This window comes from Notolabrus celidotus, chromosome 15 (assembly GCF_009762535.1).
Source record: "Notolabrus celidotus isolate fNotCel1 chromosome 15, fNotCel1.pri, whole genome shotgun sequence".
Lineage (NCBI taxonomy): Eukaryota > Metazoa > Chordata > Actinopteri > Labriformes > Labridae > Notolabrus > Notolabrus celidotus.
In genome coordinates this window covers 12,617,525-12,633,919 of record NC_048286.1, presented here as the reverse complement: position 1 = coordinate 12,633,919, position 16,395 = coordinate 12,617,525, and the positions used below count along the sequence as shown (strand labels likewise).

The following is a 16,395-nucleotide window of genomic DNA, read 5'->3' as shown; positions in this document are numbered from 1 at the left end:
GTAATTGCATGCTGAAATGACACCAATAGAGACGGGAGCCGGCTGGATCGGACTGGTCTAGTTGCCTTCATCAAAATCAATAAATCAGCCACTAGACTGAAAGAAAGTCGGCTTTCTGTGTCTGTGTGTATGTCTGCTTGATACTCAGTTCCCGTTTTCCTCCTCCTCTTGCTCATGGATCTGCTCCCTCTCTCTGGTCGGTGAACCAGACTTCCTCAATAAGACGTGACACCAACAGGGACGCTTCTTATTTGGGGCTGTTACATTATTCATAACTCCAGCGAGGGGCAGAAAATAGCGGCCTATTAGTCTGCACAAACTTCATTTTTACAGCCCTTCTGGACACTCGTTATAATGTCTCGGAAATATCAGCTTAAAGGATCGTCTGAAGAAGAGGCATTTGGGCTCAACTCGAGCACAGCAGTTCAGAATAATCAGAAGGCTGCGGAGGGGGAGAACAGCCACCTCATGGCAGGATTGAGGCAGTGTGGGTGGAGGAGAGAGGAGTTTAGCTTTTCTCTTACTTTCTCTGCACAGACAAACTTCGATTCATCACTTCTCAGTCTGACAAGTCGTGCAGTATTTTGTACAATTTCAAGAAGTTACTTCGAAATAGTAAGACATAAGGCAACACAAAGAAAAAATGAAATGAGGTTACTCAGCTGAATATGTTGTGCTTTAGGCTACATGCTAACGTCAGCATGCTAACAAGCTCACACTGGCAGACTATGGACCTAAAAGCGTGTTCCTGGTAAGTGTGTTGGTACTTAGTAGTGACACTTAATAATGGCACACAGTAAAATCATCATGTGTGAATTTCTGTCAGCATTTCTGTAGATTTTATTGTGGGACTTACCCAGAGTTCATTGCAAACTTAATGTCAGGAAGCGCCATCCAAATCTAAACAAGTGTTGGAATATTTAAAGGTATTGTAACCATACTCCAATATATATATTTCTACAGTAGAAATAGTACAGTTTCAAATTAAGTCATTACAAAGTCAAATCATCTACCGGTCATCGTCCAGGAGGCAGACACCCTCTTTACTTTTAAGAGTAGGCTTATTAAAACTTTCCTTTTTGATGAAGCTTATAGTTAGGGGTGGCTCAGGTTTGGACCAGCTCTTAGTTATGCTGCTATAAGCTTAGACTGCCGGGGGAACTGACATACTGGGAGGTTTCTGCCTGTTAAAGGAAGTTTGTCCTTGGTGCTGTAACTTGCTAAATGCTGCAAAGGGCTCTGCTCATGGTGGATTAAGATGAGATCAGACTGAGTCCTGTCTGTAACATGGGACTAGATCTTGATGTTGAGTCTTTGTTAATAATATGACATAGCATATATAATATATGAGTATGGTCTAGACCTGCTCTGTTTGTAAAGCATCTTGGGATAACATTTGTTGTGATTTGGCACTGTATAAATACAGACTGATTGATTCATTGATATTCTAGTAAATGCCTAAAACATCCTTACTTTGTCTTTCAGAATACCGTTAGAGCTTTTTTGTATTCTTCAGCTGTCAATCAATGACACAGATGAAATGGGCCTTTGCCTCAGCATTTTGTCTTTAAGTGCATGGATTCCTTCTGTTAAGATTCAGATTAATGATTGAGCCTTTTGGGAGTGTTTGTCTGGAGTACCTGCGTAATGTCCAGTGTTTACTCAGGGAGGCTTTGTCTTGACTGTTTGATGAATGTTTACTATCTTCCCTGCGTTCCCACTCACACACACCCACACTCACATTCCCCAAACACACACACACATTCACTCAAAATGCACACACTCTAAAACAGGAGGGCATTCTCTTTCCCTCTTTTCTGAGAAGCTGGTTAGGCATAGCAATGAGATATCGGGCCAGCGGAAGTAAGAAAGAGGCACATTCATCACCGGCCTCGAGTATCAGCTTGCATGTACACACACACACGCGCGCGCACGCACGCACGCACGCACGCACGCACGCACACACACACACACACGCACGCATGCATGCACGCACGCGCGCACACACACACACACACACACACACACACACACACACACACACACACACACACACACACACATTTTGACTAGCAAGCCTCATGCATTGCAAATGAATCAGTCACTCAGTTACATTGTTCAATATTCTATTCATATGTTATCGTCCTGGGACAGTGCAGATAAAGCGTGTGTGGGGTGTGTTTGTGTGGGTAAAAATGTATTTGCTCTGAAAACAAGTTAAGTTAAGCGTCTTATTTGGATTCATTCAAAGGAAGATATCGACCTTTAGGAATTTCCTTTCATGCCAGGGGTAGATCTGTTTCTCAAGTCTGTACAGTAATTCAATTGATGCCACCACGAGTAGCTGGTTGGGCTTAGAATAAATATAATCCACCATGAGCAGAGCACTTTTGCAGCATTTAGCAAGTTACTGCAGCAAGGAATAACTTCCTTTAACAGGCAGAAATCTTGAGCAGACTCAGACTCATGTTAGACAGACATCTGCCTTGACTGAGTTGGGTTTGGTAAGAAGGGTAGAGGGAGAAGAAGAGAGAGAGATGATAGTGGTGAGACAGATAGTAGTAGTTGTAGCAACTGGAGTCTGGCACGTCCACAGCAGCAGACCGTCTACAGCAGCGACTCAGAGGAACCTACGAGACAAGGGAGCTCAGGGTCTCCAGAAAGGTCTACGGCTAGTTACTTTAATGGGACAGGAAGAGTTAAAGTTAGTGATAGGCAGACAGAGGAGAGAGGGAAAGACAGGATCCCAGTGTGTCAGTTCCCCCACCAGTATACGCCTATAACAGCACAACTAAGAGCTGGTCCAAACCTGAGCAAGCTCCAACTATAAGCTTTATCAAAAAGGAAAGTTTGAAGCCTACTTTTAAAAGTAGAGAGGGTGTCTGCCTCCCGGGCCCTTACCGGTAGATGATTCCAAAGTAGAGTAGGCTTATAAGGTACAGGTAGGAGGATCTTCTTCCCTTTGAAACAGTTGGAAAAACTAGCATTGCACTGTTCAGTCTCTAAGCTGGGCTAGAGATAATAAGCTGTGTTTAGAAGCCTCAAATTTAGCATACCATGGTGACATTATTCCTATCTGAGGTAGGGACGCTTTAAGCTAATTAGCAGTAACAGTAAGCATGCTAACCCTCTTCTGTTTAGCTTGTGTTATTCTAGCTAGGTATTTTAGCCTGGTAATTATTGCTCAACACTTAGCACAAGATAGAGCTCATACCATGGCATCTCCAGACCAAAGTGTGGTCTTCATGCTAGCTTTCCCACCTGTTTCAGTCTCTAAAAAGGGGGTTACCCTAACAGCCTCTTCATAGCAGCATCAATTTTAGCATACCATGGCAACGATCTCCTTCCCCATGGACGCCAACTGTCACTAATTATACAATTTCTTTGACACAATTTCTACAACAAGGCTTAGCTAGCTCAAAACATATAGCAACAGAACAAGCCAATCCTTAATAGCTGGTATATTGAGTGATTGTCGAGATCCTAAACCAGAGTGTTTTCCTGTGAGACCGTTGATGGAATTAAAATAGAGCTTTACTTAGCCCAGTTAGGACTCAGTCTGGAAATCAGGCTAATGAATATGTAAAGAGGGCTGTCTTTGTGTGGCTCTCTAACTCTTTAGAATAAAACTTAGATAAGTAAGCCCAACATACTGCAGCCCACAGATTGAGTGCCTCTGATATCCTCTGTATGTATGATGGGATTATTTTATTGCTTTCAATCTCTGCTGCTTTATAGATTCATCTAAAGATTTCTCCTTTTCCCTCCGCTTCATTCACTTAATGTTTCAGTATCAGTACATCTTGCTTGTTCCATCTTTCACTCTCTTCTCCTGACATATATTTTTCAATCCGCATCCCATCCTCGATTTTTCTCCAATTCAATTCCTCTTCTTCCCTTCCTTTCCTCTCCTTGCCCTCTTCTACTCAGAACTAATCTCCCTTTCTTTTAGGTTCAGCTGCCAATCCTTTGTAGAAGTCAAAGAATGTGTAATTCTATTTATACACTATTGTATTGCATTGTTCAAGGGAAAGATGCTTGACAACATTTTTCCTGCTTCCATTTATGCCAATAAAGCTCGTTTTGATTTGATTTGGGAGAGACAAGGAGAGAGAGCTGTGCCGGGAGAGAAGAGAGATCCTTACTAGTCAGTTCTGACAGGGCTGTGCAGACTCAGTGGTCCATGTCGGACTCAAGTGTCAACTCCAGTTTTACGTCCAAGCATATCGTTAGGAAGACGTCTTTTGTTGCAGTCAGTCTGTTGATAAGAGAATGTGCATGACGGGGTGTTTGCACACATCAGCTTTTTCTCTGTTCACAGCAAAATAAGGCATTTCTGAGACAAGAGTGGTGTAAACACTCTGTTAGCAACTGGCACACCGCAGCCTCATTTCCATCCTGATTGGCACTGGATGCTGATACTACCACTCTGGTGACAGGAGGGAGCTGGTGTTATGAATTGGTTTTAATGCCAGAGATTGCATCACAAACTGAACTCAAGCACAGAAGCAGCAAACACTGAAGTGCTATGCAACTGTCTGACACACAGTGAATTATTTTCCCATCTTTATTACAAAAATCAGAGCAAATTCTAACGTAAGAGCACATTCTGATGTAACCTCTGAATCACAGCCAATGAGGAAGGAGATTCCAGCATAATTCAGACAAACTGAGGCGGATGTGATGGATAACGCAGCTCACTGAGTTGCAGAGTGATGCAATAGCACCACCTGTTGGTTAAGAGGTCCAAAGTGAAGGAACCTGTAAGCTTACTTTATTATGAACAAATCAACAGGACTGTTACTTTCAGCTGCTTTCTGGGTCATTGGACTTGTGCCATTACCTTCTGAGGGGCCAGAAGCAATACTTAAATAATCAATAACAACATAATGCATCCTGTGAATTTGAATGTTGATTTTGATTGAAGCATTCATGCTGTAAATTAAGTTTTTAATGTGCTAGACTGTAGTGAGTACAGCACCTTTTCACTGCTCTTACTCTGAATATGAATTAACATTATTTTGATGTCCTAGTAGCTGCACTGCATCGACTGTTTATCAAGTTTTATCATGTGTAGTGTTTGCTTTCTGTTGTAGTCTTTTCAGTATTTGGAGCATGAATTCCACATGGGTCCATATGAAAAATAACTAGGGCTCCCGCAGGACTTATAAAAGGATGTTGCAAATAGATTCAATGGATGTCTAGACAATTAACAAAGGAGAGAAAAAAAAGTCTGAGTGAGATTGTCATATAAGTGTTTACATCAGGGGATATGGGTAGATATTTTGGTGCAAAATGATGTCAATAAGTACAGCAAGCAAGAGGGAAAGTGAAAGTTAAGAGGTTATAAAATAGAAGTTTTCAATGAAGAATATGTAAAACAATATCTGTAAATAAAGTGTGTTTGAAAAAAGGAAAATATGGCATGCAGATGTCAGAAGTCTGAAGAATATGAGCAAAATAATCGAAGATTTGTTTCAAAGCGATGCATTCACTTAGGCATGAAGACGTTAGGTCAATGTGAAGTGCTTTATGGGGATTGTATGTACAAATGGGGCTCTAAGGCCTTGTTAAGAAGTCAGCTGCAGTCAGTAAGAAGAATTGTGTTTTTGCTGCACTGTTCTTTTCTGTTGCACATTTTTGCTTATAAATTACAGAACGGTTTCAGTAGAGCAGGTCACAACTGGTAGATGTATGCAACACTGGATGAGTGAAAAGCCATAACCTAAAAAGTTGCACTGCTCTTTTAAATGTAATTTTTCCTGTTTATGTAATTTCATTGTCTCCTCACAAACACAATCCTCTCTGAGAACATTGGTGTGCCTCAGACAATCCTGCAAAAATCTACACTGAATCTGGAAGAATCAAGATTCCACTTTGCAGCTTTGGTGCTATTATTTTTAATCACTTTTTCTCCAATGTCTTCCCCTTTCCCTCTCTTTTCTTTTTCCCTTTCTTTTTTGTCTCTCACCCTGCAGGTTTAACAAAATACAGAACACAAAGAACACAATGAAGAAGGACGGCATCAGCTCTCTGACCTACAGACTGGTTCAGGTCAAGAAGTACCCACTGTACACAAATATCTCTGTGGAGATCGGCAAACCACCGCCCCGTCCATTCAAGGGCTAGTGACACACAGAGAGAGGGGTGAAGGGGGTTGATGCATTGTGTCTGGAGGAGCAAGATGTGCACAAGAGAGATTACAAGAAGGAACCAAGAGACACATATCCTTGACTTGGAAAGACTGGAAATATTTTGGAGTAGAAAAAGAGGGGAAGTAACAAGCACATCATGGTCTCTTTCTCCCCTCTAACCCTTCTTTTGAAGATTTCAGCGCTCCATTTCTGTAACAGGACTCAGGCTCCTTCAATTTTTTCAGGCAGACAATGGCTTCTCACCCCTACCTTTACCAATCAGTGACTTCAGAATTAAAGAGAGTGGACCAAAGCTGGAATACCAGCGGCTGACTCAAAGCTGGTGTCAAACTTGGAAGCTGAAACTTGGAGCCTTTCCATCAGCAATCTTTCGAAGACTGGAGGGCATCCAATGGTGTATCGACAGAGGATAATGACAGGGTCTATATGTTGGGAGACAATTTCTAAGTTGGATAGTTTTCATGGCTTGTTCTCAAATATGGGACAGCGTCCAGTTTGATTTCTTGGAATATTTGACAAGTTTCGTCAACACAAAGTGACAAAAAAATGACTTCTACATGGATACGAAAAAGGAAACTGAAGAGCAAAGGACTTGGAACATGCTTGTGTGGAAATAACATAACCTGGTGGACAACAGACTCTTTTAACGCCATGAAAAATGTTACTTTTTAAGCATTTACAGATGTGTGTTCAAGATAACAGGGAGTCCCGTTTTAGAAATGGTTGCAGACCGTGACAGCCCATGGAATTAAATGGATTGCATATCAAAGATCTGCTGACTCTTGTCTCAACAAATGATGCTGACAGTCGATTTGATATTGACGTCTTTGTCAGGGAGTCTCCTGTTTGGATCTAACTACTCAATCAAATCCTCCGGTATCACTTAATGAATGTGTATTGTGCCTGCATCTACAGCAGAAGACTCTAAACAGTGCTGGGACACGCTGATAACAACCTGTTTGTCATGGGAACCCTCTTTTGGTTCTCCTTTTTATATATATAAACTCAGACTTTGGAAACAGAAACTGACTCAGTGGAGTGATGGAAAAGTTTGGCAACAGAAGAAAACATATTGAAGTTACGTAAGGCTTTCTCCTATGTTGAATGCAGTGTGCTGGAACTACCTTGGGAATGCATCTTGAATCATATCGAGGATTTAGACCAACAAGGCAGATTAACTGACAGCTCAGACATGATTTCACCTCCATGTGGCACATATTGGAAATCAGTTTTCTTGACACTTGTTGTCTTTTTTGACCCACTTTAAGAAAGTTTTGTTTCGGTAATCTGAGTTTTACAGATCCAGTTTCTTCTCTAAAAGATGGAAGCTAGAGATTAGTTCATATTCTTACAAATATGTACAAATATGATCCAGTAGAAACATTTATTGATAAATAAATTTGACTTTAACTGTATTTTTTAACATGGGGCACAAAAGGGACAAACGACAAATATGAGCTATCAGATGTTTCGCAGGAAACCAGTTGTCAATCCAAAGGTCTTGCAGTTTTCTCACTCGCTCCACAGACATAGAGACAATTTGAAATTTGGGTCATTTTTTAGCTTATAATGTAACCTTAAAGTCTTTTTCTTTAGTATCACGGTTCATTTATGCTCTTATGCCATTTTCTCTCTGCTATCATTTTCTTCCAATCTACGAGGGGAAAGACTATCATATCCGGAAAGAGGAAATTACACAATGATAGTCTTTAGTCTATGGAAAATGTGAATTTGAGGGCTGCTTCGAGAAGTTAAAGTTTGAGCAGTCTGACTGACGTCTCAATCGCTGCTTCAGATTTTATCACCATCACCCGTCAGAACAGGATCATTTTAATACACTTTAGAATTTCATAACTGACAGGTATCAAATAACCAGTTCCTTTTTTTTTTACTGAAGTTGTTTTGACGTTTAAACTGTCTCATATGACTTCAACAGCTTATCCTGTGTGGAAAAAAATCGCCTTGCACTTTTTTTTGTAATGTTTTGATATGTTACTCTTCTTCCTTTGTTTTTATTTTTTCCTCGTCTCTACTGTTGATGCTGTTACTGTTGACGCCTAAACACCAAACTGATGCCTTCAGTAGTAATTTTTTCAAAGGGGCTGGGAAAGTTGTGTTTAAATTTGAGGTCATTCCTTGGCTGATAAGTCAGTGGATAAGGACATGTGTGTGATATACGGAAGCCTAAAGCAGACACGCATCTGTACATTTTATTTACTCAGTTTTCTAGTGAAAACTATTATATTTTTTCTCTATATATATCTTCACATATCTGTGTTGTTATCTCATGATAATATAACATGTTTTCCGTGATGATGAGTTCATTTCAATTGTTTCCTTGAAACCCCATCTTATCATTTGTCCTCATCACGTGATAATAAAGTTTGTTTTCTCATGATAACAGGATACTTTTCTGGCATTCTAGAAAATGAAATAATAGGATGGTCACTGTAATAGTCCAGACCATGCAATGCTACCATTGCCAATACTAATGAGGTAAGTTAAGCCGATTTCTTCTCTGTACTTTGCTTTTCTAATCGAGTTATGATTATGTCCAATACAGTGGTGGGCTTTTTATCATGAGGAAACAAGTTTTGTTATCTTGATGAATTACAGCTTGATCTGGAGAACTTGTTTTCACAATACAACAGAGTAAATAACATGTATTGATACATGCCAGCTCAGGGCTTCCATAGCTTTCAAGAAAAACCCACACAAAACATTTCCACCTGCCTTTGAAACTTTAACAGATACAAGAGTTTTGTATCCTCTGATGGTTCAATCTCTGCATCACTAATAACAATGTGGGGCTTTTATTAGGTGAAAAGAAAAAAAGTAGATTGTTTGTTCCTTCTTTGGACAGCCTTCAGGCAAAAATGTTCCCATCTGTTTGGCTCTCTGTTATCTCTGCCTGAAGTCTGTTGGAAGGAGTGATGGCCCCTCTCTTACAGACACACACACACACACACACACACACACACACACACACACACACATACACACAGACAGGCACACACACACAGGCACACACACACACAGGCACAAAAGCATTCACAGTTTCCCTTTTTTCTTTACATTATCTCCTCTTTCATTGCCTCTTCTTTCTCACTCTGTCAGTCCACGCTGTGTGTGTGTCAGTGGCTTTCTGTTGTGCTTTGTGCCAGGCCCACTTCAGGCACAGCTGCGTTGCACAAGAGCGCTTCTTCATTCAATAGATATCGACAGGGGCTCTCTTTGTGTCCCTGAATTTGTGCCACTTTACTGTATCTTTATTTTTCTCTGTACTCACCCCTTCTCAGTACACATCCCCCATCTGTCTCCCCTCTTCTCTCCTTATCTACTCCAACCCTGACTCTCCTATTCCTTTTCACCTTCTCTCCTCTCTGTACTCTGAAACTAAAGAGTGCAGAAATCTCTTGGTGACTTTTAGAGTCCCTTAGTGGGTAAACAACGTGGGGAGATCAATACCCTCCCTTCTTTATACTGTTTACAGCTGTGGAATTCAACAGATTTGTTCACATCTATCGCATATCCTGCTTAAAAGTCACTGTTTCTATGTGGGGTGTGAGCTTTTGGGGATGCTCTGATCAGTTTTTGATGCAGTCATATATTTTCAGAAAGACCTCTTTGTTTCGTTGAGTTGAGAAACACAGTAAACATTAAATGAAAGCTTAGATTTTCACCCTGCAGTATTAAAGAGGCGCCTCAGAGATTAAGTGTGTCACCTCAGTAAAGTTGGGTGACTTTTGAGGGACAGGTTAAGGAATATAGATGATAATTTTGAAGTAGCAGAGGCTGAAATATACAGACTTTAAATCCCTAGCTTAAGTCAAATCCTAAAAGAATTACATTTCCCATAATGCAACTAATTATTATCTTTCATAGAGTTGTAAAGGTGAAGACTGAATTTTTGAACCCTTGGCTACAAAAGTAAAGTCTCATTCATGTTTTTTTTTCAGAGGATATCCCGTGATTCACAGTTTGGACACTTCAACACTAGAATAAATGATAAACATATGTGAAAAAAGACAATAATGCAAAATAAATGGCACTAGCCTCTGTGCTAAAAAAATATTGGGAAAATAGTCCTGGCATAGTTAACTTAAACATTCTGCAACATGAATGGCTAACAGCATACAGATGCGGAAGATAAAGCCTCTGGTTTTACAATCTGAAGCTCTCATGAATATACTTGGGCAGCATTTTCATAATTACAATTTTTTGCACTTTGTTTGGTTCACAAATTAATAATGTAACATAAAGTGGTAGTTTTGGGAGTACAGTGTCTATAACTAAGTAGCTCTAAGGTAAAAGAAATACGTTTCAAATGGAAGTATACATATCTGTAAAACCCTCCCTTCCTCCTCAGTCCCACCATTCGATCCCCACACCTCCAGAAACAAAGTAGCATTCCTGTAAAAGATTTGAGGTCAACGTGCTCCAGAGCCACAGAAGACATTACACAGCCACTTTGCTCATACTCTTCATGACAACTCAACTACACCCCTTCACACCTGAAATGCTTGAGCGCCCCTGTAAAATTCTAGCATCAACAAGCATACTCTTACAAACTACAGGCTGCATTTCATGAGGACAGTTACATCTAGAAAGAACAAGCTAAAGAGAAAGATTTCTTGGCAAAAGAAGAAGGATAGAGCAGGAGAGTCATGGCCCCAGTGTGTATAAACAGTAACATGTGATGCAGATGTAAAGATCAGAAACCTCAGCAGAAAAAGTATTTGAATCGTTTCCTTTACTGGTGTATGAAAACGACGGTGAGGAGCGCTTGATATTTGTTGAAGGACTTTTGACTTTTGAAGCTGCTCCAGTCGTCAAGCACACCTCTGGTGGTTAAGTAGTGGAGACAGTTTTTCAAATACTTCTTTTGCTTGTCTGCAGCAGACAGCAGACAGGACTTAGAGGCCTGTGGGCGTTTTTAAACATTTACTGTATCTCTAGCTATGGTTTTTTGTACATTGAATGTTGAAAATGTTATATCTTATATAGAATGCATTATGTCATATCAAACCTACTTTTTCTATACAATCAATAAATCTGATGGTTAAAGATTACACAGTTGTGGTGTCATCTGTGTGTGTGTACATGTGTTTCTGTGATAAGATAAATAGAAACATCAAAGGAAGTAAGTTTTCTAAGGTACGCTGAGGTAACCCCACAGCTTTTGATATAGTACTGGCAGTTCTAAGCAACCACATGGCCATGATAACCCTTTTAAAGCTGTTACTGTCGTTTCTGTGTGGCCTTGGTGAGCTGGTGGTCAAAAAAATTGGATTACAGATGGCTTGACTTCAGCAGGCTTTTTGTTTTCTCTTTTTTCCTCTGACCTTTCTACCTCCCCTCAAACAGTATAAACCAATCCTTAGTTTAAAGGCACTTTTACTTTCTTCGTCTTTATTGTTATCATACCTCACTGCATGAAGCATCTGTCTCAGATTTTCAAGAGCATATCTCTAAGGGAAAAGCAGGATAGCAGCAAAAAGGAAAAAAGAAAAGATGTCCTTCAAAGGAAGCATAAGTTAAGTGGTTAAGTAAGGGTAATGAATGGTTGGTGTGGCTTCGCATTAGTGTCCTGTCCACCCTGAACAACCTGCTAATCATTATCCCACTTATTACCTGGCCACTAACTTAATATACAAACACGTTTGCAAAAAAATATTAATTAAAAGATTATCTTATTGATTTAAAAATGATGAATGTATACAGTTTTTAAAAAATAGTCCCAGTGATTCTACGGCAGGTCCTCCCATGGCGTTATGCTCATGTTAGTGAAAGTTAATAACCATAGTCAAGGGGTTTTGACCAATCAGAATCAAGCATCTTACACAGCCAGAAGATCAGTAAGAAATCCAAGTAATGTGACATTTTTAAAGACATGAGAATGGGTTTTTATTTGAAGTATTGTACAAGATGATTCTGTACAGCTGTTTTACATATGCTAGCATGATACACTAAAGATTTGTTGTTATGATTCATTGTAGTTCCCTTTTATTTTAGACAGTACATTTAAAACCAGACTTAAGGTAAAGTTAGAAATATTTTTCTTTGTGCAAAGTTAGATAAGCTCAACCCCACTCTCCTGTTTTCATAGTAAAAACAAGCAGAAAGCTAACCCAGCTTAGTTTAAAGACAGAAAATAAGGAAACCGTTAACCTGGCTTTATCCAAAGGTAACAAAAAAGGTAAAATCTCCCCGCAAATAACTCTTAAGATCACTTTATGATGTGTCATAAAATGTTTGTTTAATTCCAGTACAAGCCAAACTGTGAACTCTGACAGAAACTCAAAGTAGCTAACGGTCTTTGCCAAAAACCGTCATTAGAGACATTAAACAGTAATTTATCATTTTTACACTTCTGTTTCAGCAAAGATTCAGAAAATGAGGCATAGAGAGTTTAATAATGAGCTGTAGAACAGTGTCTGCGTGTATTCTGTTCCTTTTCAACAAAGCCAGGCTAGCTTTCCCATTTTCAGTTTATACATTACGCTAACTGACTACTGAAGTGGTTCATATCTACCACATGAGACTGATTTCAAACTTCTAATGGTACAAAATGTCATACTACACCTTCTTTCTTTCTGTCCTTTTAAGAATTAAGATTCCAGCTATAAAGAACCAGCTCTCATATTTGACCTGGTCTCATTCTTACACAGTTCGATTTGAATAGCAATCCCCTCAAGGACATGTTGTAAATACACTGAGTATAATCTTGACTAAAGTCTTCTCATAAAATCAGATTTAAAAGGCGTCCATAACCCTAAAAGTTTAAACTTAATCCCACATCTTGCATAAAGAAGCCTCTCGTGGAGACTTAAGGTGGTGAAACTTGTCACTTGTAATCATACACTTCATGCAGTACCAGCTGGGGAGTCTTATATATGCGGCTAAGTAAATTCCAGCTCCAACACTGCACATAAACGTATCACTCCACAAGATTATTGTTGGTATTTCATTCAGAGGTCCCTCATGATTAAAGTGGTACATAATAAAAACTGGTGGAAGGTCTGCTTCATATAAACCTGTATAAAAGGACAAATCATGCTATATTTTATCATACACTGAAGAAAACTCTGAAGAAGGTAAAAGGCACAATTTGATACCATATGTAAATGAATAAAACTACATTACAGATTCTTTCCTGCACTACAGTTTACAAAGAACATTCCATGTAATGAAATACATATCTACAGCTACTGTACGCTCATATTTTCAGCTTTAGTCTTATGCATTAGATTTCAATTAGTATGGAAATTGAGCTGCAAAACTCAGAGCAGTTACAAGTTGTTAATTGCTTTGCTGAGCTACTTCCTTCTCTCAATCACACCACAGCTGTGCAAACACGTAGGTGTTGCATCAAACCATGGCAGGTCAATTACCTTTTCTTAGTATCCTTATTAATGATGTCAGTGGCTTTGTTATGGTGCTAGTTGCCAAGGCAGGTGTACTGAAAGGTTTAAAAAGAAAATCGTTGGGGACCTGCAGCTAAAAAAAAGTTAATAACTAACGTCTCTCCCTTAAAAAGAGAGTGGTCAAACCTTTTGAAGAAACTGTGGACAGGCAGAAATGTATGACATGATAACAACTTTGAGTGTGGTCACATCTTAGAAACTCAAGTTTCTTCAAGGATCCTTTCTCTCAAATGAAGGCAGTACCTCTAAAGTAAACCTTAGTGTTTGCTGTGAGCATAACCATCCTCTGACACTTCCATGTCAGAGTATTACTGCCTGTCCACTGAGTTTCAGTGCCACAGTTTGTGGTTATAAAGGTTAAATCTCCATGTTCTCTCAGAGCTTGTCTACATGATAAGACCACAACTGTAAGTAACAATGTTGTACCTCCTTTTTAATATTTTTACTTTAGTTTGGTTATTTTTCTTTACCAATGTGCAGTTCATAGAATTGACAAAGCTGTGTAACTTCAGCTTTGACATGTCATCCTTCAATTTCAACCTTACTTGTAATGCAGCTCAGGCCTGATAAAGGCCCAACCTTCCCCTTGCAGAAATCTTGATGAAAAGTTCTTGGGGAAATACCGGTTTAAAAATTGTTTCTTTGGTTTTTGTTCAGTTCTGTTCCCAAAACTTACATTTCTGAAGGTGCAGATCATCCCTTATGTCTGGCTTGCACAGAAGGGTTCTGCATCTTCTTGGAGATGAAGCAGGGATTGGTGATTCAGGGTAACAGTTGGCTCTGATGACAGAATAAATCACTTCTTCTTGGAGGACGGCTGTTCAGGCGTGCAGTTTTTGAGGCGGGAACAGGTGGCGAGACGGTTTCCCTCCCAGTAACCGGCGTCCTGGCCATCATGACAGCGACACTTGGTGCAGGAGTCCACCCAGAAGGGCTCTCCAGCAGGAATCACCTGACTGCGTGATGCATTAACATAGCAGTTTGGACCTAAAGGGTGATGATGAACAAAGGTAAGTTTAACCACAGCAGAGCACAGACTTAATGCAGGAACATGATAACATGCATTATAACAACATTTTACAGTAAAAAAATGTTTTTTATTTGCCATTTTTTAACTCACTGTCCTATTAACTTTACACTGTTTTTGAAGAGTTTTTAACCTACCATCCTTGCATTCTGGGCAGCATTTCCCCGGCTGGTAGACAGGGTTGACACAAGGTGGAGGTGCACAATCTGCAACCAAACAACGGGCGATGCCATCACTGTCACAGGTGCACTGCTCACATTCTGAAGGCTGGGGAAACACAAACACAGACACAAAGAGCATTCTTAATAGAGCTTGAGACTCAAAATGTCTTTCAAACCAGCAGGTTTCACCAAGACTTCCTTTTGCCATCTCAAAAGGGGGCGCCATTTACCTCCAATTCCCTACTGTATACTCAAGTTACATACAATATTGTAATTCACTGGCTGAGAGGTTTGGAAGGAAATAGGCTGAAAAAGATGCACATTGGCTTTTCCTGGTAGAAAACACAAGCTTAAGAAAGCCTATTCATACATAACAGAAAATGTTTGTGCATTAATATGCTTTTCTTTTCCTTGACACAGTTTAGAACTATAATGTAGCTAAGAATTAGTAGCTCATTACCTTTTTGGCACCTAAAAAATAATAATACTTATGACCCCTGAAATATAAGTAATGATCTGATGTGGACACGAATTGTGAGCTACTGAACTAGAAAAGTGATTTTGTCTTTAAGTTATTTTCTGTAACCAAATAAATACCAAGTGCCATATCAAGTATTAAAATTAAGAAAAATGAGAAAAACTGGCATGCTCATTTATTCTCGGGGCCTGGTCATCAGATGGTAACCGTTCTTGTTGCCTGAATTATTTCTGGTGGTTTAGACTGTATACCCTGATAATCTAAAAACAAGTCAGCCCCCTGTTTTCAAATTAGTCTTTCAGCCTTACCTGGAAGTTTTGCCCAAGTTCGTACACCACTCCCCGGTACTCGCAGCCGATCCTCTCGCACCTAGGGCAGCAGTCAGTAGGGTAGTGGCTTACATGAATGCATGCAGACGGCAGAGAGGTGCACTCGGTGCGGGAACAAGCGGAGCCCTCAGCGGTGCATTCACATTGGGTGCAGTGATCAGAGTCCAAAAAATACCACTCCCCCACGAAGTAGATACTGCCGTTTGCATCGCAGGTGCCTTCCTGCTGTCCAGCGACTGAAAAGCCCAAACCGGCCTGTGCGCAAAGCAGTAGTGCCAAAACGGCTGTGCGTATTCTGCGCTCCATTCTGGAAACCATGATGATTTATTTTATCCACTTTATCCAATGCAAAAAAGTTCACGCGTTTAAAAAATCCTCCGTTGTTCAGCTGGGATTTGAGAGACATAAAAAAAATATGAGGCTAGTTTGTCACATCGTTACTAAAGCAAATCTTCTATGCGGTGTCCCCTTCCCCCTGTCCACAGCTGTCTACTGTGGGTGCACACACTCATGTAAAGTGTCCGGAGGAGGGTAAGAGGGTGGGGGAAAGGGGGGAAAGTTTGTCGCTGCCCTGCCTCTTTGAGGGTGCATACACCAACTGAAAGTCCGTCTGTGCCCATATTATACATGTTTAAGAACACTAGTCTAAAGTTTTACAAGGGAATATCATGGCTATAGTGTTTCAGTCAGCAGAGTTAGTACCATAGACTGTATAAATAAGGTGGTATTTTATACAGTCTATGGGTGGTACCTGTATTTTGCACTGAAAAACGTATTAATTGTACTTTGCGTAATCCAGCATGATTTCTCCTTGAACT

General features: G+C 40.0%; 2 protein-coding genes across 4 annotated transcripts in view; one reads left to right on the top strand and one right to left on the bottom strand.

The window, feature by feature from the left end:
- b4galt2 (UDP-Gal:betaGlcNAc beta 1,4- galactosyltransferase, polypeptide 2) overlaps positions 1–11,227 on the top strand; it is a 221,180-nt gene extending 209,953 nt beyond the window's left edge. For 2 of the 3 annotated variants that reach the window (XM_034703802.1, XM_034703801.1), the window contains exon 9: positions 5,979–7,180. In XM_034703802.1, the coding sequence (XP_034559693.1) occupies positions 5,979–6,129 (151 nt within the window). In that variant the 3' untranslated portion in view covers positions 6,130–7,180. Of the gene's footprint in view, positions 1–5,978 lie in introns of all 3 variants that reach the window. The other variant, XM_034703800.1, reaches the window with a different exon arrangement.
- An 812-nt stretch (positions 11,228–12,039) lies between these two features.
- Positions 12,040–16,096, bottom strand: zgc:113531 (uncharacterized protein LOC541359 homolog). The gene is made up of 3 exons (XM_034702209.1): positions 15,557–16,096; positions 14,747–14,876; positions 12,040–14,569 (listed from the first exon to the last, which is right to left on the bottom strand). The coding sequence occupies exons 1-3, from the start codon at positions 15,893–15,895 to the stop codon at positions 14,379–14,381; spliced, it is 660 nt and encodes a 219-aa protein (XP_034558100.1). The 5' UTR covers positions 15,896–16,096; the 3' UTR covers positions 12,040–14,378.
- Between the last annotated feature and the right edge of the window lie 299 nt (positions 16,097–16,395).